A 23,992-nucleotide genomic window follows, 5' to 3' on the forward strand; every position below is an offset into this window, starting at 1 on the left:
TTCTTTAAAGATTTTATTTTATTTTTAGACAGAGGGAAAGGGAGGGAGAAAGAGAGGAAGAGAAACATTAATATGTGGCTGCCTCCCACAGGTCTCCCACTGGGACCTGACTGGGAATTGAACCAGTGACCATTTGGTTTGCAGGCCAGTGCTCAATCCACTGAGCTGCACCAGCTACATCCATCCCTTTTGCCAGAAAGATTATGGTGAAGAACTTCTGCTCTAGGGTCCAACTACCTGGTTCATTGCCGTGCTGAGAAATTTAAATCAAATTTCTTCTCTATGCTCATAGAATGAAGATAGTAATGGTAGCTACCTCTGTAAACTTATTTTTATTATGTTTCTCTAAATATGCATTTAAAAAGCTAACTTTCCTTTTTATTTTAGGGTGGAATTGCTTTTGTTGCCATAAAAGGAGCATTCAAAGTTTACTTCAAACAGCAGCAATATTTACGTCAGGCACACCGCAAAATTCTAAATTATCCGGAACAAGAAGAAGCATAAAACTGTGACATGTAGTTGTTCCACAGTCCTCTCATCCTTATGAGTCTGTTGTGTTGTTTTGATTCCATCATTAATGCACAGTAGTGAAGACTTGTGATAAGCTGCTGCTCTCGTATTTTTAAGAAATATAATAAAGAAAGCACTTAGGGCTGGGGAAGTCCTCTCAGTAATCACGGAACCTAAGGATGTGATTCGATCTCATTACTCTGTATGTACTACTTTTATGGCAGTCATCTGAACCATTATCTTAGCATGGTAAATCTGGGCTTTGTTCATATTTTCTTCAGACAGAAATATAAAAATCAACCTGTGCAAATATTGAAAAATGCACATGCCTTTTTTGTACATGTTCATGTTGAGTGTTTCCTTAGAATCAGCAATTCAATGAAGGTACTATGAGGATTTTTCTCACTGGCATAATTTGATTACATGTTATACAAGAGTACATGTAACATGAAATGTAAATTAAATTAGTTATAAATAGCAAACCAAAAATGTATGTAAACATTCAAATGATAATCTGAACAAATGCAATTCTGTTGTTTTTCTTAACCCATGTGATATCCTCCAAAATGTGTAGGGTAAGAATTCACAGGGCTTCCAGATCACTTTTTCACTATTAAAATTTATTTATATAATGTTGACATCTCATAGTTCATAATGTAATTTTGACTCGTGCAGTCTTAATTACTGTGTGTGTGTGTGTGTGTGTGAAAGAGAGAGAGAGAGAGAGAGACGCGGAGACATCAGGTCCTTCCATCACTGGAGTAAAATTTTAAATCCATATTTCTAGAAATTAGAGCTGCCAGATTATAGTAGCTTGAGCACAGAGAATGGTTTGTGAAAAAATAAAGTTATTTTACTCTTCTTTTTCATCGATTCAGTTATTCAGGTATATGCCGATCACTTGTTGGCCCAGGCACTGTGCCAGCAGGTGGTGTAGTGGCGAGCAAGACAGACTTGGTTGCTGGGTTTTCATATAGCTTACAGTCTAGTTTCAACAGAGAGAAAACCAACAGTGGTGAACCAAGGTGAGGCCTTGAGCTCTTTGTTTTCATACCAATCGGTGAGGAGATAATTATGAAAATAAGTCTTGAGTAAATATTGAGGTCATTGTTTTTGGCTTAAGTAAATTTATTATTAAAAACCCCAATACTAATATTTTTAGATTTTAATTGCTTGTCATATTGATGAGGGTAGTATCTTAGTCACTGTTTAACTAGTTTTATATTCATTTTTCAAAAGCAATTAATGTATTCCAAGCCATTTTCAATAGTAAGCCTTTTAATGTTGCTCAGCAATCTGAGTGGTCTTGCAGTTATTTTCATTAATTAAAATAAAATTTTAAAAAGTTACTTCCAAAAATTTTATTTTCTTGTTTACAGTATCTTAATGCATGACAGTAATAAACATTTTCCCTTACTGATAAGTGGCCACTTCTCTTTAGGAGTGTAGCAAACATAGATTGAGCTAGATTGAGCTATGTTAGATTGTAACAGTGTATGTTAGCTTTAGTAATTTAAGACTGGTATTTCTTTATAGCATGAATGTGTTAATTTTGAGTTATAACATGATGTGAATGGCTGTTGAACATTCAAAGTTGTAATTATTTGGGGAGGAAGGGAATATTTGACTGACAGTGGGCCTTATTAAGAACATTGCTGCAGTGCTGAAGGGGAAATAAAAATCTATGATTATATTTAAAAATAACTTAGATTATATAGCTGTAATTATAAAATATATTGGCTTTCATTTTTAAGATGAAAAGACACTAGACATTTCCTGCATAATTTTGTTATATAGAACAGCTTTTAGGCAGCTTTTACTAAGGGTATGTAAGCACACAGTTCCCCATTTACTACGTTAATGCCCAAGATGGGGGAGTAGCTGCTTGGATTTATTAGCATCAGGGCTTATGAGGGCCCCAGAAACAACTCTAAGCCTTTGGGGTCAGGGGAGCAGGGTTTCTAGGGCTGTAGGGAGTGGATTGCAAGTGCCTCGGGACCAAGAGTGACCTCCAGCCTTGGAATTGAACACTTAAATCTAAAGAGCCTTGTTAGCTCCAGAAGTACCATGTCCCAGTCTCTTTAGAGAGTTGGCCTGCACCGCCATGAAGCAACAAAAGGGCATGAGCTGGGTGGACCTGGCTTCGGATGCAATTCTGCTTTTAATAACTTGACCTTGACCAAGTGACTAACTTCCTCTCTGCTACAGTTTTCTTCATCTCTGAAATGCAAGTAATACTTAATCTCAAGATATTTCTAGGATTAACTGAGAAAGGAACAGAGGCACTTTGGGCTCGAAATAGCCCCTACAGAGCAGTAGTTGTTTCTTAATTGCTAAATAGTCTGCTCACAACTCTAGGAATGGGGAATGAAGAAAATAAAGACACTAGGGTATAGATTAAAGGGTTGCTGGAGACTTTGGGGGTGGGTGGGTATATTTCATGTTTTTCAGTTTATTTTCACATTGTGTTATTTCTATAAACTAATGTTTTAAACCTCTTTATGAAATTCAGTGACAACTGGTCGAATTCCCTTTGCAGAAGTTAACTTATCTCCCAAGTGGCTGAAAATATTGTTCATCATTACATAAATATCAAATTAATATGAATATAAAGTTAAGCTTAGTGACTTATTTAGTCACTACCTTGCTAACCATGCTGTAATTTTTTAAAACGTCTTGTTTTTAATATAGCAGATTATCTCAATATTGGATGGATTAGGTTAAATAAAGAATTTTTATGTTCTCTAGGTGTACTTTGTTTGTTGAACAACTGCCAAAACATAATTTATTAATTCCATACCTACGTAATCCTTTTTGAATCATAGTTATGTAGATAGTAGGTAGGTTTTTTAAGTAAAAATAATGAATTTTTTTAAATTCTAGGGAAATTTTTCTTAATTTTTTAATTAGGCTATCTTAAATTTTAAGTGTGTGTGTGGGGGGTTTGTTTGTTTGTTTTGTTTTTTTGTTTTTAACGTATCCCCTTTCACCTACCCTCAGAGCCACTTGGACTACAATTAGACAAGCAACTAGACAAAATCTGAGTGGTCTCATGCTGTGGAGTATCTTAAAGTATATTCAAGTGAATTGGAAACACATTTCTTAAACAAAAAGCTTGTTTCCTCTTGAGATACTAAGAACTAAAGTTTCATTCTAGAAAGTAAGAATCTTCTAGAATGAGGACATCAAATAAAGGCCCTTCCATCCATGGGGATTGTGTCCAGATTATTTCATTACCCTGATCTGAAAGATGGACTACGAGCAGAGGAAAAACAGCATAGTTGGACGGTCCTGTGTGCATGTTCTAGCTAATACTTTAAATTAGTTGTAGACAAATCCTCAGTTTCCTCATCAAAATGAAGATTATAAAACCTACCTCCTGGATTACTGTGTGGTAGCAAAAACTAAGTAAATCTGTGCTAGTTTAAGCAGAGGTTTGTTTGCCTATAATCTTTTTTTGGTCCCCTGGGGTCTTGAGATTACATGTTCTTTGCTACCTGCTACCACTGGAAATGGTGGGGTGAGGAATGGTCTTGTTAACTTCCTGGAAAAGTGTCCTGAACAAGGGAAGAGAGGGAGGGTTTGCAGCTGAGTGGTTGTAGGAGCCTAGGGCAAAGGACAGAGGCCAGCTAGGTTATCATTCTGGTCCACCCCGTGTGGACCTCAGCATCTTACTGGCAATCACCTGTCATGGTTCCTATTTGCCAACAATATACTACTGTTCAGATTTGAGCACTTGAGGTAAAATGGGGAAATAAGCTTGCTTTGAAAGGTTTAGTCTTAACATAAGCAGATCTTAGTCTCACAGTGATATTACCACCACAAGAATGTGAGATCCATAAGGGTAGGAATTTTTTTTTCTTTTTACTGTATTCCACAAATTAACCAAATTCATGAGCCATCTCAGAATACTTTGAGCCTGTAGAAGATGTGCCCTGCTTAAATAGGGACTGTCTCTAGTTTAAAATTAGCAGAGAACTATTATGGGAACTGAGAGGTAATATATCTTTACGATCTTTTAATAGTACATTTATCAGTATCCAAATGTTTCTGTATCACTTCAGATAATTGTACGCCAAAAATGAGAGGCAAAAGTGCACAGTTTTTAAGTATGAATCTTGATGGATTTTTGCTTAATGATCAGATCACATCAGTCAGGAGAAAGAAATCACATGAGTTATGTGAACAGGGAAAAGTCATGTAAGAAATAGTTGACTGGTAGGAACTAAATACTAAAAGGAGCAAAAGAGATTTTTAAAGAAAAGTTGAGGCAATGAAAGCAGCTGTCACCAAAGGGCTGAGGGAGAGTAAGACAATACAGCAACAAAGGACTAAGAAGACATCTTTCTCTGGCGCTGAGACTCAGATCCCTTTAAAAAGGTGCGGCCTCCGCTGGTACTGTGAGGAGTGACAGAGGAACTTGACTGAGGGCAGGCTGGAGCTGGTCTGCAGAAGCCAATCTGGTCGGGAGCCTGAGGGTACAATTAGATGTCACACAGGCTTCGGGGTCTCTGTGTGAAATGGTCACAGCAGAGGCTGGAACCTGGAAGGGAGGAAGGTGCCTTCCTGACACAATAGCCTTGCAGTGTCACTGCCGTGCCCTCTGTTGAAAAAGCCTGTGCTCCAAAGGAAAAAGGTCCACAGGGTCCAGTTCAGTGTCACAAAGCTGGGCAGAGAAGGGTGGGTTTGGAGCTGACAGTTGTCACATGTAACCAGCGCCCTTCTCTGTGACCCATCCTAGTCAGTCTGACACCCCTACTCCACCTCCAGCAAAAGGAAACAATCTTAGCCTCTTTTCAGTTAATAACTTGGAAAGTATTTGACAGTCATTTAACCCTGATATTTTTGATTCACAGAAAGGGCCATAATGATTTAATGCAATGCATACAGGATGATAAATGGGTCATTTTCATATATTCTGATTGGGCTGTAAATTTATATGGAGGGCAATTAGATAATATCTGTTAAAACTATTAGTGCCTGAACCCTTTGCATCAGCAGTTCTAATGTCAGGAATTTACCTTATATATTTGCTCTTGAGTACAGCAACATGTCTATAAAATTACTTGTAGCAGTGTATGTAAAAAGAAATTGGAATCAACCTAAATGTCTGTCAGTAGGGAATTGGCTAAATAAATATGGTACCTTCATAATGGAATAATATTCAGCTATAAACAATGAAAGCTGTTTACATACTGATATAAACATTTTTCATGTATATTGTTAAAAGGAAGAAATAAAGATGTAGTCTGTGTATCACGAATGGAAAATGGGGGTTGGGGAGTTATCTATTTGTTTATGCCTTTTAAAAATCTCTGGAAAGATACATAAGAAAACTGTAGTTACCTATAGGAGGTTTGGGAACTGGGAGGATGGAGGTTGGGTGTGGGGAGACTCTTGACTGTTGCCTTTTATACTTTTTTCTTTAACTATGTAGATACATTATTTTTAAAGTAATTAAAAACTAAAATTTTCCCACTGAGGGCAGAACTGAAAATCAAATAGGAATTTTTATTTTTTTAAGATGATAACAGTGGAACTGTGTATGACAATAATTTCTCCTTTCTAAAGACCAATGTGACTTTTTAAAAATAATTTTGCATCTCCTTCAATCATATCTTCTAGCAGGTATTCAATAAATGCTTATTGAACTGAATTTGCTTTCCATAGGATTTATTTTTAAGAACAATTCTGCAACTAGTTTTGTCCATCAGTCTACACAAGTGTATAGATATTGGGACAAAACTATCCAGCCTATAAAATGGAAACTAGAACTTATTAAAGCAGGAAATCAGCATAACCCTTGCGATTTATTACTCCATTTGTTGAGTAAACATTTCTTGAGAACTTAGTATCTGCTATTATGCTAGGCACAGGAAAATAAGTCCCAATACAGAGTGAAAAGTGGAATGACAGGAGACATACAAAGGCAACAAGAGGGTGGAGCTTCCTACAGGTGGGTCTTGGAATATGAATTTGACAAATGGAAATAAAGGCTCAGGTAGCCACAGTGTCTTGAGGAAAAGTCCTGAAAAAGAAGAGTGATGTTGATGTACTAGCTTCATGTACTTGAATATTTTGAAAAGGCACAACTTTAAAATTGTGGTACTGTCATATAAATGGACAAAACATTGGAAAGACTAGAAATTCAAAAGTAGACCTAAGTACAAATTTTGTGCATGGAAAAGATAACATTCAATTGGTGAGAACAAAAATGGATTTAATTTAGTTTTGAAGCAACTGGTAGCCATCTAGAAATCCGCTTTACCAAAATAAACTCCAGTTGGGATGAACATTAAACATAAAAAATCATTAAAACAAAAGTATCTTCAAGACACATACCTGATAAAGGACTTGTATTCAAAATACACAACAAAATTTTAAAACTCAACAGTAAGAAAACAACTCAATTAAAAAGTGGGCAAAAGATCTGAACACAAACCTCACCAAAGAAAATACAGATATGACAAAAAAATGCATATGAAAAGATTCTCAAAATGTATCAGAGAATTGCAAATTAAAATAACAAGATACCCCTTTTTCCTTTGGGATGACTAAAATTCAAAACCCTGACAATTTCCAAATGCTGGCCATGATGTTGGTCAGTAGGAACTCTCATTTTGGCTGGAAAGCAAATCCTTGTACAGCTGCTTTGGAGGATAGTTTGGTAGTTCCTTGTAAAGGTAAATACAGTCTTACTGTATCAAACAACTGTAGTTGTTTACCCAAATGAACTGAAAACATGTCCACACAAAAACCTGCATATAAATGTTTATAGCAGCTTTATTCACAACTCAAAAGCTGGGAGCAGCCAAGATGTCCTTTAAAGTACATAGTATATCCATACAGTGAATTGTTACTCAGCAAAAGAGAAATCAGCTATCAAGTCACAATAAAGACATGGAGAAACCTTTAATGTATATTGCTGACTGAAACAAGACAAAAAGCAAAGTTTGAAAAGGATATTGATTCCAACTATATGGCATTCTGGAAAAGACCAAACTATAGATACAATTTTTAAAATCAGTTGTTTCTAAGGGTTATGGGCAGAGGATAATGAATAAGCGAAGCCCAGGATTTTTAGGGCAGTGAAACTATTCTATATAATGTACTGTTCATGCTAAATACATGACATTGTGCATGTATTAGTTTTTTAAAAATTTTAATTCTATATAAAAATATAGAATAAAAATTTAGAATTAAAAATTTTAATTCTATATAAAAATATAGTATTTTTAATAATTTCAGTGTGAAAGGTCTTTAAGAAATCATAGAACATTGCAAATTTTAATTACATAGCTGCATAAAATAAGTTAAATGCAACCTGGAAAAAGTCACAACCCATACAGAACTAATTTACATACAAAAGGATTTTTATATTAACAAAAGACCAATAACCCAATTTTAATAGTCAAAGAATGTGATCAGTTTACCCAGAAAATGAAGTATGTAAAAAGATGTTTGGCGTAATTTCTGATAATACCCAAATTAAAACTATAATGAGACACAATGTTTCTTATAGTAAGACACTGGGTTGGCCAAAAAGTTTGTTTAGTTTTTTCTGTGAAATAAAAGACACATACTTCATTTTCACCAATAACTTTATTGATTTGGATATTTTGAGAGTGTTAGCTCTCTCCCACGTGGTATGTTCATAGTTCTCAATGCCTCGATTTTGATCACTATCAACTTCAACTGGTCTACCTGACCATGGAGCATTGTCCAGTGAGAAATTTCCAGCATGAAACTTCACAAACAACTTTTGACATATCAGTCAGTCACAGCACCTTCTCCGTACACAATGCACAAATATTTTGTGAGTGTGTTTTTCAGTTGTGTTTTTACCTTTCTTGAAATAATAAAGCATAATATGCTGAATATGTTGCATATTTTCTTCCATCTTCAATATTAAAATGGCTACACAAAAATTCACCAATTTTGATCAGTTTTTTTAAATGCATGCTGATATAACAGCTGTCACAATTCAATCTAACAAAATTGTTTCAAATGAAGTTCAAGACAACTAAGCACTACCAGAGCCATCTTACGGGTGGGGGACAAACAAACTTCTGGCCAACCCAATACAATGTTTCTCATGAAATAGAATGATTGAGCAGCTGCTCTGTGCCAAGTGGTGCTAGAAATTCTTGCTGTATATATATATAAGCTCATTTGAATTCATAACATGAGTCAATTCAAAATTTGCTAGCCAACTGTGGGTTAGGATGTAAAGAGACAGGACTCTGATGTATACTGCCTGTTTATTCAGCATCTCACATTTAATAGACAAGCCCTTCAAACTTTCTCCTCTCTCCTCGAATCTCCTAACAGCTTGCCCATCTTCACTCTCAACTGATGACTTGACTTCTTGCCTCCTACTTCATTGAGAAATTAGAACCAGCCAGAAGAAAACCTATGAACTCCAAACCCCTCAAAACTACCTATCCATATATCATACATATCCATCTATGAGGTGGGTTGCCAAAAAAACGGAATTATCTTCTGGAGGGGAGCCTCTTGTAGTACACACTTCCCCCACTAGGGGAGTGTTCTAGGAACCCATCTGTATCTGCACCCGCTGGCGTTGTTGTGAGAGGCTGCACTCAGCTTCAGTGAATTTTTTCTTGAAGGCTCTTTCAGTGTGTTTGCCCATTTCATGATGGGTGATTTACGAGTGAGCCTGCCCACACCACGCTGAGCGTTCAGCAGTTTTTGCCCCAAAAAGGTGTGACTCCTGTGCCCCACCCTCCCTATTCTTCTGATCTTCCAGTGTCTTTTTGTGTTCCCTGGATGAAAAAAAGTCCTCAAAGGGAAACATTTTGCCGATGTGAATAAGTGAAACAAAAAATGACAGAAGCAGTAAAAAGGCATCAAAATCAACACGTTCAAAAATGGTTTTGAGCAGTGGGGAAAAAACATTTTGATAGATGTATTGCATCAAATGGAGAGTACTTTGAAGGTGACTGAAGTTTCAACATGTAAGAATAAATACACATTTTTTATAAATAAATGCTGAGTTTGGGGCCTCTCTCCCCCTCATATAGTGTGATCTACTTTTCCTCCTCCTCCTCTGGACAAACTGTCAGTGCAGTCTGCTATCCAAGGCCATCTAATGAAACATTCTCACACACCTTCCAGCTCTAAAAACAATCTTTAACCACATCCCCTTCCAGATACTGGCATCTCTGTACCCTCCTTCCAGCAAAGCTCCTTTGAAGAGTTGTTCGTATCTTCTCTTTATCTCTTCATTTTTTTAATTGTATTGAGTTAGTTTATATAACAAAATTCACCATTTAAAAGTTACAATTCAGTGGTTTACACTGAACTATAGAAGTATTTTCACAGAGTTGTGTGACAACCGTTAGCACGAAGTCCAGAACGTTTCTATATACCCGCAAAAGAAACTTTGTTCCTATCAGCAGTCAGTCCCTAATTCCCCCTCCCCCAGTCCTGGGCAACCGCCAATCGACTTTCTGTCTCGATCGCTTATTCTGGACATTTCATTTAAATGGAATCATATAACATGTAGCCATTTGCGTCTGGCTTCTGTCATTAGCATAAGGTTTTCATGGTTCATTCATGTTGTAGCATGTTTTAAAAAACCTCATTCCTTCTTATGGCTGAATAACATTTCATTGTACGGACACACTGCAATCTGTTTATCCACGCTTCCGCTGGCAGATGGTTGAGCTCTTTCTCAAGTCACACTTTTACCCCCCACCCCCACACCTCACCACACCACTCTAATCAGGGTTATCAATGACCTCATCGCTAAATCCAATGGTCATTCCTAGTCCTCACCCTACTTACATAAGGCATTTGACGAAGTTCTGGCTTCGTTCCTCAAACAGCGTCTTCGTTTGGCCTTTTGGATCCTTGCGCGCCAGATCCCTGCCGCTGTGCTGGCTGCCAACTCCCAGCCTCCCTCGTGGGCCATCTTCTCTCCAGCCTCTGCGAGTTGAAGAGTTCCAGGGCTCAGCCCTTGGACCCCCTCCTGCTTCCACCCCTCAGCTCCCTCATGCAGACTCCGGACAATCTGGAAGATGGCCCACCTTCTGTAATACAATAACAACTCCCAAATGTATGTCTCCAGCCCAAATTGCTCCCTGCATTCACAACTTATTTCCTGTTCAACATCTTACACACAGAATATACACTTCTCATGCAGATCTAGACGGCCGGTGGTATTGAATCCCAACGCTTTGACTGTGACCTGTGTTTTCTCTAGATGCTTTTAGGAACTTTTTTTTTTTTATCTCTGGTATTCTGAAATTTTGTAACCATGGGTGGATGGACACTTGGATAAATTGAAGAAGTAGTCATTTGTTTATAAAAAAAAATTATTACCATTCAAGACACTTAACCAGATGGATTAGTTAATGAAATTGTATTCTAGTATGAGAAGAATTTTGCGTTAAACTAGTTACATGAGGAAATCCAAACAATTTGTATTTTATCTATTTTTAAAGGATTTTTTAAAATGTGTTTTTGGAGAGACAGGACGGGAGGGAGCCAGGGAAGGAGAGAAACATTGATGTGGGAGATTTTAGTTCTCAGGCTGGCGCTCAATCCACTGAGCCACATCAGCCGGGGCCAAACAATTTGTATTTTAAAAAAGAGTGAACAGGCCTTCTGAAGCCCAGAAAGGAAAACATTAGCTGGTAATTAGGAAACAATTTTTCTTAGCTAAAAGTTTTAATAGCTTCCCTGTTCTTTCGTTCTGGCCGTAAGCAGAGGCTGGAGGGAAAGAGGAGCCATAAGGGCTCCCGGCGGAGGGGCCCCCCTCAGGAGCCCATGGGGACCAGCAGCACCGCAGGGCAGGGCACGCACCCCGGTCAGTTCACTGACGTGGCTATCTCCCTAGGGATCACTGTCTCCCTTTGACAGCTTAGTAAGCGGAGGCTCAGAGACCACGCAATTTAGGGCTTCTGGTTTGCAAGCCTCTGAAACCTAGACTTGGATGACTGAAGGGAAGGGGGTTGTAGGCAGGGAAGCCGGGAACTCGAAGTGGGGGAGGGGCAGCCGGAAAGCCTGAACCCAAAACAGGCAGGGCCCTCGGATGCACACTGGATTTGTCAGAGATGCAGCATCTCAGCCCCCCAAACCGAATCTAAGGTTGACTTCCTCATGAAGAAGAGGGTATTCCTCAACAGGACATTTGGGGCACTGTGCCCAGAAAGGGGAGGAATGGATGCTAGGACAGCCGCAAAAGGCACCCTTGGGATGCCAGCACAGGCTCAACCCCACCAGACTGCCTCTGCCGGTCAAGGCTCAGGCCGTGGGGACAGACAGCTCCTGTTAACAGGACAGGGGTTTACACGCTAGGCCGGACTTTTTGGGGGTGCTGCTGTCCTCTGGAAGATTAGAGAAAGGCCTCGGCTGTAACACCCTCGATCCTTTTTTTTAAACAATGTTTTACTTTTAAAAAAAAATTCTCATTCGAGGACATGTTCACTGAGTTTTAGAGAGAGGGGAAGGGGGGGAGAGAGAGAGAGAGAAACATCAGTTGGTTGCCTCCTGCACACAGCCCAACCAGGGATTGAACCCGCAACATAGTCATGTGCCCTGACCAGGAATCGAACTCCGACCTTTCTCTGTACAGGAATGATACTCAGGTCAACTGAGCTATGCCAGCCAGGCCAACATCCTTGCTCTTGTTAAATTCATGAATGTAAAGAAACAAACGTTTCCCCCTCTTACATAACGTCGTACACAAAGCTGGAATGTTAAGCCAGCAGCTGGATTCCTTTTCCTCAGCAGTGTCTTTGTCACTCGGAACAGCTATAGGTTTATTGCCACATTAAGGGAACGATGAAGATTAAAGTTTTTTAAGGCCTTGGATCCAGATGCCAAGGGATAAAGCTGGCTTTGCCAGTGCAGAGGCTCTGGAGCAAAAAAAAGGCAAGATGTGAGCACTGGAATGGCGAAGATCAGCTGCCCACCCCTTTGGGTGGCCCTGCCTTGACAAGGGGCTCTTCCAGGAGGCCCTCTTTAGACACTGCCCCCCCCTGCCCCCCCCGCCCCCAGCTGGGGCCCTGCTGCTCTTGCTACCCAGGCCTGCAAGTTGGACTGCTATCCTTGGTCCTGAACAACCTTTGTGAGTAGCAGCAGTAATTCACAGCTTGACTGCAAACCTGAGTCAGTGGAGAAGCCACCCCCGCCCTCCCCCCAGATATGCTGACTCAGTAGGTCTCTGTGCTTTTTTAAATAAGAGCCCAAATGAATCAGAGAGTCAGCCCATGGGTTGCAATTTGGAAATCACTTTACTAGGGCATAGTTATCACTCCTAAGTCAATGCGATAGACACCTCTTCTTTTCCTGTTGACATCTATTCCCTAATCTTCTGAAAATGCACCCAGCTCCAGGCTATTTACCATTCAGCTTCTCTCAACTTCAGTTACTGGCCCCTGACCACAGTTACTGGCTCTGAAGTGACCCAATATGAGCTAAGGATGGAGTTGGGAGGTGTGAGATGAGGCCTTTCTTTACAGTGGAGCCAATCCAGGAGCAGGTGGAGCTGATGATGGTCCAAGAGAACCTTGGACCATCAAGTCCAGAGAACCTTGTCAGAGCCTCTGAGTCAAGTGTCCCAGAAGTCAGACATTCCCCTGGACTTTTCAGATAAAGAGCTAATGTGTTCCTTTTATTGCTTAACCCAGTTTGGGGTGGGTTTCCAACACGTGCAATCGAACAGGACCACTACTTCCTTGGACACTGGTGACAGTTATGCATTCTCTCCTAAGAATTCTCTTCTATGACTTCTGAACCCAGCAAGAGCAGCAGCAGTACGGAGGAGAGCTGGGGCCAGAGAGAGAACATGTAAAAGATGCTGAGGTTACCAGGGAGAAAGGAGAATGACACTAATTTGGACACTTTCCAAATAATCAGTTACCGAGGATGAGACCCCAGCCAACTATGGCCTAAACATCACTTGACTGGAAAGTAAAAAGCACGGGGGTGCCCAGGGGACCAATGGTGTCGTGAGTGTCGCCAAACTGTTCACAGATTTTGCTTTTATTTCCTATCTCAGTGAAAACCTTACTCTTACACCGCCCTTAATATCTCTGATTTATGCTGCACGGCTTCCACGGCGGTTCTCACTGCAGCTTTGTGTCTGACATTCACGGGGTTTGTCCTCTGCAGAGCCACGGCAGCACGGCCCCCTTCATCAGCGTGACGAGCTCACGCTTCCTCTTTTCCGATGGCGCTGTGCGCAGGCACGGATGACGTTCACACCGCCGGGAGTGTTAAACCCATAACAAAAACAAAACACAGAAAGATCAAAAGGTCTCAGGACTTCAGGGAATAACCCACGGTGGTGTAATTCCAGAACATCATTTCTCCAAGTAACAGGTACAGATGGGAGTAGCGAAGCGTGACGAAGGAGCCCGCACCTTCTCCCTGTGGTCTCGAGAGGATCCCTGTCTGGCTAGGGTAGGGAGAAAAGTTCCAGTTAGTGGGTGTGGAAGTGGGTTAACGTTTGCATCACAGGAGAAGGGAGACTGGCCTGGCAGAGATTCCAGGACAGAGGTAATTAGACAGGAGGCGGAGGCCCAGAAGAGAGACCTCCAGGGAGATCTGAAAAGCCAGGGGAAAGCATAAAAGGAAGCTATTTTTAGAGACGCGAGATCGGATTGCAGGACAAGCAGATCCAGACATCTGGGAACGGTCATTAGAAATGGCTCGACAGCCCGTGAGTCCAAGGAAAAAGTGCTAGGGCAACATTATGGTGTTTAAGTGACTAGCAAGGGCTGTGTAATTTTTGCCAAATTCTGGGTGGCAGGGGTGGGGGGGGCGGGGCAGATGCCTCTGAGCTACATACAAAGCCCAGGATGGAAAAATTGTCCCTTTTTGGGACAAATGTTGCCCCTCTAATATGATGCAAAGCCATTAGATTATGAAATCATAATTCATTAACCTTTCAAAATGTTATAGCTGGAAGTTTGGAGGAGGGAGGGACCCCAGGGTGGGTTCTGGGGGCTGGCTCTGTCTGATTCTTGGCCCAGGAGGTGGTTGTAAAAGAGCTCGCCTGTGAGTACTTGTTAAATTGTGCACGGATGTTATTTGGACTTGTTTATACATTTTACAATAAAACAGTAAAAAATATATTATCCAAGTGCTAAGAGCAATGTTCTGAGTCACTGAGAGTGGATGGTAATCAGGGAGAAGGGAGCATTCTCCAGGGGATGTTACATGTGGCCAGTAGAAATAATGTCTATAAAAGGTTTTATATGAGAAAATGTTAATGAAATGGTGTTAAGTGAATAAGTAGGCTACTTATATGCATTTACAATAACATTTACAAAAACTATAAAAATATGTATATGTACAAGAAAAAGACTAAAAAGAAAAATGCTACCACCACACTGCTTACCCTACTCTCTGAAATGAAGGGAGGTTGTTTTGTAAGTTGCTGGCTGATTGTGGTACAATAAATATAAGATAATGGCTAAGACACTGTTTAAGGCTTTGCAGGTCCAATCTCAGCTCTGCTACTTATTAGCTGGGTCCCTTGGACAAATTGCTTAACCTCTCTGGGAATCTTACGCTGTTGGAGAAATAGTTCTTGGGCAAAAATTTACAGTCTATTTAAGATCTCCCTAGCCTGCCAGTGCATGGTTCAGGGAGGGCTGATTTATGAGGCCCACTCCAGCCCAAGATCCAGATCCTCACAGTTGGAAATCTCAGTATGAAGAGGCTAGAAATGACTATGAAGGCTTTGGAAGCCCCTTGGGACCACGACTGGCTGTCATCTTCTCTTTGTTCATTTGTTTTATCATTGTGTTGCTCAGTCCTGAGGGGGAAGTTGAGAGGGGTGACTTGGGGTTCACGCATGCCCTGGGACGTGAAGGTGCAGCCTGCCCTTGCTGCCACCTGTGCGACCAGCTTCCTGCCCGCAGGATCAGGGTGGACCGGCAGGGGGCACATCCCACTGATTTCCATCCTACTTAGGGAGACAAGCTTTGGCGATACAAGAAATCAAAACATTTCTCTGGCCAGATCACCAGTAGTATTTTAGACCTATCAAATCTTTAAAACCAAATTTTTCTCTCTGAACCTTGATCATTCACATGTCCCATAGTTATCTTTGGGAAGAAAAGAACATTTATGATGAAGTTTAACTGAGGAAAATTCCCGGAGGATTGGCCAACACCCCTTTCATGTTTCCTCATGTCTTCCCAGGTTAGGAAAGCACAATCGGAATGTTAAACACATCCTCTCTCTCCCTGGAAAGTTGTTTTGGAGATCTGGTGAGGACAGAGCAGTAGCCTGGGACTGAGCTTCTAGTTCTGTGGCCATCCAGTTGCAGAATTCAGGTCAAGGTGCTCCGCACCTTGAGGTTACTCTCTCTGCTTTAAAATGGGGTTTGTTCTAGTTCACAGTCTTCTGGGTACAAGAAGTTGAAGTTTACTCAGAGCGACCCAGGAAAAATGTGTGTGTGCAGAACCTGAGTGGCTACATTTACATCAGGCAAGCAGAATTTAAGAAAGAATACTAGAAACCAAGGGGGATATGTCATAATAAAAGGATTGCTGCATCAAGAATATATAACAATTATAAGTGTATATATACATCTAAGATGCAGGCATAGGTGGAGGCACCGTACCTCCACGCACAACCAAAATTGCAACAACAAAAATTTAGAGGCAGAATAACACCCAGAACTGACAGAAAATTTATCTGAATGGAAGTCGGACAGCCAAGAAGTTGAAATAGACCCGTTCATCCAGACCAGTAGGAGGGGTGGAGAGGAGCAGCCAGGCATAGGTTGTGGCTTGTGGAGAACAGGGAGAATTGGGCGCATAAGGCAACTGGGAGCGTGTAAGGCATCTGGGGTACACAAGATCGCAGCGGGTGGACCCTGAGTACGCAAGCAGCAGCTGGCGGACCCAGTGAGGCCGCGATTGTGGAGCAGGGCAGAGCATACAACCAAGGATCCCAGGGAAGAGACTGAGGTCCCACGGAGAACGGAGCTACCACCATTGTTCCCTCTCAAACCTGCCCCCACATACAACGTCACAATCTAGAGACTGGGGTGCCCAGCCCTGGGGAACACCTAAGGCTCAGCCCCTAGCCGTAACAGGAGCAACCAGACCAAAAATAAAAAAAGAGAGAGAGAGAGAGAGAGATGGCTCAAACAGAAGAACAAATCAGTGCCCCAGAACTCATCCTTTTGAGCAACCAAGAGATAGCCAATCTATCAGATGCATAGTTCAAAACACTGATGATCAGGAAGCTCACAGAATTGGTTGATTTTGGTCACAAATTAGATGAAAAAATGCAGGATACCATAAAAGAAATGAAGGAAAATGCACAGGGAACCAATAGTGATGGGAAGGAAACTGGGACTCAAAACAATAGAGTGAACCAGAAGGAAGAAAGAAACAACCAAACAGGAAAGAATGGAGAAATAAGAATTCAAAAAAAAAACATGGAGAAGCTTAGGAACCTCCAGAACATCTTTAAATGTTCCAACATACGAATTATAGGGGTACGAGAAGGGGAAGAGGTAGAGCAACAGATTGAAAACGTATTTGAACAAATAATAAAGGAGAACTTCCCCATTCTGGCAAAGGAAATAGACTTCCAGGAAGTCCAGGAAGCTCAGAGAGTCCCAAAGAAGTTGGACCCAAGAAGGAACACACCAAGGCACATCATAATTACATTAGCCAAGGTAAAAATGAAGGAGAGAATCCTAGAAGCAGCAAGAGATAAGGGGACAGTCACCTACAAAGGAGTTCCCATCAGACTGCCAGCTGATTTCTCAAAAGAGACCTTCCAGGCAAGAAGGGGCTGGAAAGAAATATTCCAAGTCATGAAAGACAAGGACCTACATCCCAGATTGCTCTATCCAGCAAAGCTGTCATTTAGAATGGAAGGGCAGATAAAGTGCTTTTCAGATAAGGTCAAATTAAAGGAGTTCATCATCATCAAGCCCTTATTTTATGAAATGCTAAAGGGACTTATCTAAGAAAAGAAGATTTTAAAAAAACATGTATAGTGAAAGGACAGCAGACTCACAATTATTAACAACCACACCTAAAGCAAAACCAAAAGAAACTAAGCAAACAACTAGAACAGGAACAGAACCACAGAAGTGGAGATCACATGGAGGGTTAGCAACAGGGGAGTGGGAGGAGGAGAGAGAGGGAAAAGGTACAGAGAATAAGTAGCATAAATTGTAGGTAGAAAATAGACAGGGGGAGGGTAAGAATAGTATGAGAAATGTAGAAGCTAAAGAACTTATAAGTATGACACATGGACATGAACTAAAGCGGGGGGAGAGGGTGTACAGGGTGGAAGGGAGTGAAGGGGGAAATGGGACAACTGTAATAGCATAATCAATAAAATATATTTAAAAATATTTTAAAAATAAGTGTATATACATCTAATAATAGACTCAGAACAGGTAAAGAGAAAGCTGACAACAGAACCACTAGGAAGGACATCAGTGAGGATATACAGCACCTTCCAGTCCAACCTGACCATTACAGGAGACCCCACCCAATCACAGCAGAATACATGTTCTATTCAGAACACCCAGCAGGACATTCTCCAGGATGAAAACAAAAGCATAGAAAAAGCGAGTCCCAATAAAAATGAAGGGATCAAAATCATAGGAAGTATGTTTTCTGACCACAACGGAATTAAATTAAAGATCAAAAACAGTAAGAAATTTAGGGATTCCACAACTATGTGGAAATTAAACAATGCACTTTAAAATAACTCACAGGGCAGAAGAAATCACAAGGGGAAGGTTTTCTAAACGGTCAGTGTGCCTGCAAAGGGCCCCCTGACTCCTCGGCAGCGACCCAGGCCCCACACAGACCACACAGACCAATTGGCCCCACACAGACCAATCGGCCCAGCGACTAGAGCCTTCCATCCCCCCCCTCCCGCCCCCAACTTCCCTACTGAGGGGCAGGTCTTAATGACTAAAACTCCTGCAGTAAAATTCTGTTTTTCTTCCTATTCTCAATAAGATTAGGCTCTTAATGATAGAAAAAACCCCAGGTGAGGGGCCAAGTACCTCTCCTTTCCATAGAAACTGAGTTCCCCACCTCCAAGGAGAAAGCTAAAGATGACAGAAAAGAATGTAATGTCATTTTTAATGGAATGTTCCAATTCACAAGTAACAATATTATTCTATTAGAGCCTATCATTCAAATTGTCTCATATCAGAGAATGAATTATTATTTAATTAGGTGTTCAAACCATCCTTCAGAAGGACCCATTCATAATACATCACAATGGTCTCAAGCTGAGAAAGTGGGTCAAGTTAGTGGTGTGTGTGTGTGTGTGTGTGTGTGTGTGTGTGTGCGCGCGCGCGCGCGCGTCCTGCTTTTCGCTGCAGGTGTTTCTCAAAGCACCGAGTGTTGGCACTACATATCCTCAGTCAGAGAGGGAGACATAGGCCCACATTAGGCATACTTAGAGAGTCAGGACACAGCCCTCCCCCTTGATTGGACCCAACAAGTCAAAGTGGATGTGGGATTCAGGAGGCGGCTGCAGGAGCATGGCCTGTGGAGCAGATGCGCTGGGTGTGAGGCCCGGCTTTTCTGCTCTCTGTCCCCGGATAGCAGATCCCTTAGCTTCTCTGAGCCCATTTCTCCTCAATCTGCAAAATGAGGGTGATGCAACCCAATTTACAGAGCTGCAGTGAGGAGAATGAGGTGCTGTGTGTCGAGTGCTGAGAAGACCACCTGGTGTGCAGATGTGATCAGTGAGTGCTGCGACGAGTGGGAGGCAAAACTGCTGTCAGGGCTTTGACATCTGGGTTCAGCATCCTGAGTGCTTCACTTTTCCTCCCTCATCCCAACCTGCTCCTCCCGCCCCTCCAGTTTCTCCCAAAATCTTGAAGCTTTTTTTCTTTTACTCCCTACATAACCCATCAACCAAACCTGCTGGCTCTACCCTTAAAATACATCCAATACACAACCCATTTCACTCCACTGGCTCCCAGCCTGCCCAAGCCACAGTGGAAGCCCCATCACCTTTCACCCCCTGACTGACCCTGCTGCTTCTGCCTTTGCTCCCTTGCAGACCAGCACTTTCTGCTTCTGCCCAGAGACCTCTGAAGAAAACTGTTTGGCAGTTCCTGAACCAGGGGCCAGGGCGTATCCTGAGACAGCAGTGGTTCAACCCAGAAAAATGGGAGAGACTGAAAGTACAAGGAGGAAGTTGGACCTCTGGACCATCCAGAGGTCTCGCCCGCCTGCTACTTTCAGGGCCTCAGAGCCACATGTACCTCCAGCAGGTGTCCAGAAGCTGGCTGCAGAACCGTGGCACAGGCTGCAAGAGTAGTACTTACCTTTCTTCCGGGGCTTCTACTCCCTGAAGTCTAGTATTGTATTCTGGCAGGATTGTGCACCCAATGCTAAAGGACGCACACAGGGAACTGGCTTCACCAGTTTCCTATGAACCCATTTAATCAAAGCCCATAGCACGTAGCTGTGTTGAAAGGACTGGCTCCACCTGCACAAAGCTGCTGCTGCTGCTGCTGTTTTAGAACATGTATTGTGGTGTATTTGATATTAAAAATCACAGATATTGAATGAATACAATTCAATGGCTTTGGACACATGCATGCACCTGCAAAGCCATCACCACAGTCCAGCTAACAGACACATCCATCACCTCCAAACGTTTCCTCATGTACCCCAATCTTTGGTTTGTTTTGCCGTAAAAACATTTAATATGACATCGACCCTCTGAACACATTTTTTAAGTACATACTGCCGTATGTTGACTATAGGTGCCGCGCTGTACAGCAGACCTGTAGAACTAATTCTCCTTGCATCCGTGAAACTTCATGCCGATGAAAAACAGCTCCACATTTCCCACCCCCGACTCAGACCCCTGCACCCTGGTAACCACCACTCTGTTCTCTGCTTTTCTGAGTTTGACCATTTTAGGTACTTCATATAAGTGGAACCATGCAGGATTTGTCCTTCTGTGCCTGGATTATTCTGCTCAGCATAATAATGTCCACAGGTTCATCTGCGGAATCTCAAACAGTTATCTGCACTTCTGTGTCACTGAAGTGTTTTTTCATAAGAGCCAAATTGTGGAGACCACCTAAATGGCTACCAGCAGAAGAATAAAGAAAAGCTGGTATGACAATAATTCTGGACTGCAAGATTCTAAACCGCCATTCTGCTCAGCTGGAGTGCTGGCGTTGGCTTATCAAGAGCGATAATAGGCTCAGGGAGTGGTGGGAAGCTGAGGGGAAGGTGAGGCTTCTCTGAAGCCCTCAGGCTATCTGCAATGGAGATTTTTGGTTTTGGGGGTAGGAAGGCGTGTCACCCTTGGGTTTGTCTAATGGCCCGGGGAGGAACAGCATGGACATTGGCGTTAAGAGTAATAATTGAGTCACCTCACCCCACGGGTACCACATCCAAGACAAAGATCTAGGGAAGATCCACAAAGCTGCCGTGGTGGGCAACATAGCAAAAGTGAAGCTGATTCTATCGTTCTGGATAAATGGCGTGGATGACACAGACAAGATGAACAGGACTGCCCTGCATTCGGCCTGTGCCAATGGCCATGTGGGAGTGGTCACTCTCCTAACTGATAGAAAATGTCTGTTGAACCTCTGTGACAGTGCAAACAGGACATCTCTGATTAAGGCCGTACAATCCCAGCAAGAGGAACATGCAATAATTCTGCTAGACCGTGGTGCCCACACCAATGTAATGGACGTCGATGGCAACACTGTTCTCCACCACGCTGTCCTTAGTCAAAATACAGCTATAGCAGCAAAGCTGCTTGCACAAGGCAAATATGGGAGCGAGCAACAAGGATGCCCTCACACCACTGTCACTTGCTATAAGTGTAAACAAAGAGAAAATGGTGGAATGTTTAGCAAACAGGTGTGGAAGTCGATCAGTTGGAAAGCAATCATCAGCTTCAGAATACAAAGGAGAAAGGATACCTAAAATGTGTTCTGAAAGTAGCAAAAGTCTTGTGGATATAGATCTACAGGAGTCTCTAAAACAAGTATCAGGAAGAACAAATTCAATGACAGTGGCTGAGAAGTCTGAAGAAGACTCTTTAAGCAGGCTGTCCAGTGAACCTGACACTGATGACTCATGGCCTCCATCAGATGATGAACACTTCGATTTTGAGACCAAGAATGTCATGGAGCCAAGCTTAACAAAGCTAATGACCGCTATTCAACAATCCCACAAAAACACAGAAGCAAAATATGCCATTGCCATTGTGAGACCAGAGAATAGAACCTGATGTGAAGACAATACTTTTCATAGTGAAGATGAAGAGATGATTGAAACCCTTCCCAAGACATCAGAAAACGTCCAAGGCTTTTCTCAACCTGCCTTTTTGTCACTTGAACCTCTTCTAAAAGCCTCTCACATGTTGTTAGAAGTCACTGGTCTTCCAAAGGAAGACGCAACAAAGCCAGCAATTAAAATAAAAGGAAATAGTATGGATATTATTGAAAGTGCTCCACAAAACCAAACAAATAATAACAATTTGACTTATGTTGATGGAAAATATAAAAACAATAGTAGTGAGAAAACAGCAATGTTGTGGAGAGCGGAGCAGGATAATGAGTGCCGAGGGAGTTGGAATGCAGGCCTCAGGTTCAACACAGTTGCCCCAGGCCGCAGAAGATTGATTTTTGCAAGAAAAGAATGACTTGGCCGCTTGCCACACCACTGTACCAAGAAAGAGCAGGCAATGTCCTTAGAAAAATAAAATGTACCTAGTCTTGTCCTTAGAAAAATAAAATGTACCTAGTCTTGCATTTTGTCTTTCTCACGCTCTGCTTCAAAGCTTGCTCAGTATATATAGCCCGACTTTACCAATAAATGGTTCCCTCCTCTGCATCCCAGAGAAGGGGCTCCACCTGAATAAAATAAAATAAAATAAAATAAAATAAGCTGGTATATACACACAGTGGAATATTATTCAGCCTCAAAAAGAAGGAACCACCGTGGGCTTCTGAGAGGAGGGCAAGCTGCCTGTGTAGCAGCAAGGAAGTGCAGGTTGAGAATAGTGCAGAGGAAGACTAGAACATTCATCTCAATGGCCAGTGGAGGCCAGGTTACTTTGGAGATGGGGGAGAGATGGTATAAAGGATAATGGGGAAAGAGAGTATGAGGGGCCTAGAGAAGAAATGAGAGGAACTACGGACCTTAGAATTTCTCATTGCTCTAAGGAATTGATGAAACAAGTGACTAGGCTTTCCTTATGTTTCATTTAGTTACTGCAGCATAACAAATCACCCCAAACCTCAATAGCTTTAAGCAACAAGAATTTTTTATTGCTCATAGGTCATTCCAATGGTTCTTTTGATCTTGACAGTTATCAGATGTGCAACAGTTATCAGGTGTGGGATCTGCTTTCTGTGGTTGAGTTAGCGCTCATGTTTGGGCAGGTCTGCAGGCTGGTCAAGGTCAGCCCAGACTGGGCTGCCTCCCATGTGCTCTGTTACTCTCCGGTAGGTGGCAGTAGAGTTCCCAGAGAGAGAGAACGTGTAAGCACGCAAGTCCTCTGGAGGCCTGGGCTTGAAGGTGACATACCTTGTCATTTCTGCCACATTTCTGCCAAAGCAAGATGTGAGACCAAACTCAGAGCAGCGTGGGAGGGCACTACCAAAGATGCGAATGCGGTAAGGGGGTGGGGTAGGTGGGCAGAAACATTGCAGCCATAATCAATCCAGCGCCAATTTCAAATCTGCCCCCCAATGTCAGAGCTGCCCAGAGAACAACAGAATGATTAAGACTTTGGGATCTGCCGACTTGCAATCAAATCTACTTCTTTGTTTGTATTTGGGCCAGCTCCTTAACCTCCACTCTGGACTCGGGTTCCTCACCTGTAAAACGAGGACAATAATAATCCCTCCCGCTTAGGGCTGTGAGGGAGAAAGAACGGGAAGTGTAAAGGGGCCCCTCCCAGCCTGTGACAAGTGCCCAAGGTTGGTAGCGGGTATCCTCGCATTGGGGGGTTTAAAGCCTGGCTCTGGAGTAGTGGGCGAATCTCGGGAAACCCTCGGTGGCCCTCCTCCCTCCGGGCTTTAAGTGAGATAACGAGGATGGGGAGGAGATGAGAAGCGGAAGGACGGGATAGGTAAGGGGTGGGGCGAGGAGGGCTGGGGTGGTAAACCATTGTGCAGGGCCTCAGGAGGGACACAAGCGAGCAGGGCCAACCGGCTCTAGTCACAGTGGCCCTGCAGTCCAAGCCCCTGCGGGCAGTTGTCAGGCCAGGAAGCAAACCCAGCTGACTCTCTAGGGAACCGGGAAGAAGCAGCAGAGGTTCGTTAATTCATCAAGTCAGCTCACCTACTGCAGGAAGGGACTTTTAATCATCCTCCCCTAACAATGAAAGGGGAGTGGCTCCTCACTCGACTGGCGTCCGCACACGTCTCCGTTGGTGTTTGCACGTGAGAGACGGATAGAGAGACGTGTGCAGTGGTCCTCTCTCACCGCCCAGGACACATCCAGGACCCCCAGCGGAT

At 42.4% G+C, this 23,992-nt stretch overlaps 1 protein-coding gene across 1 annotated transcript in view; it reads left to right on the forward strand.

Moving 5' to 3' along the window:
* MARCHF5 (membrane associated ring-CH-type finger 5) overlaps positions 1–6,166 on the forward strand; it is a 59,541-nt gene extending 53,375 nt beyond the window's left edge. Inside the window, exon 6 of the mRNA XM_045854210.1 lies at positions 388–6,166. Within this exon, the coding sequence (XP_045710166.1) occupies positions 388–504 (117 nt within the window). The 3' untranslated portion in view covers positions 505–6,166. The remainder of the gene's footprint in view (positions 1–387) is intronic.
* Positions 6,167–23,992: the final 17,826 nt, after the last annotated feature.

Source organism: Phyllostomus hastatus, unplaced genomic scaffold, assembly GCF_019186645.2.
Source record: "Phyllostomus hastatus isolate PE091 unplaced genomic scaffold, TTU_PhHast_1.1 phas_scaffold_1066, whole genome shotgun sequence".
NCBI classification, from domain to species: domain Eukaryota; kingdom Metazoa; phylum Chordata; class Mammalia; order Chiroptera; family Phyllostomidae; genus Phyllostomus; species Phyllostomus hastatus.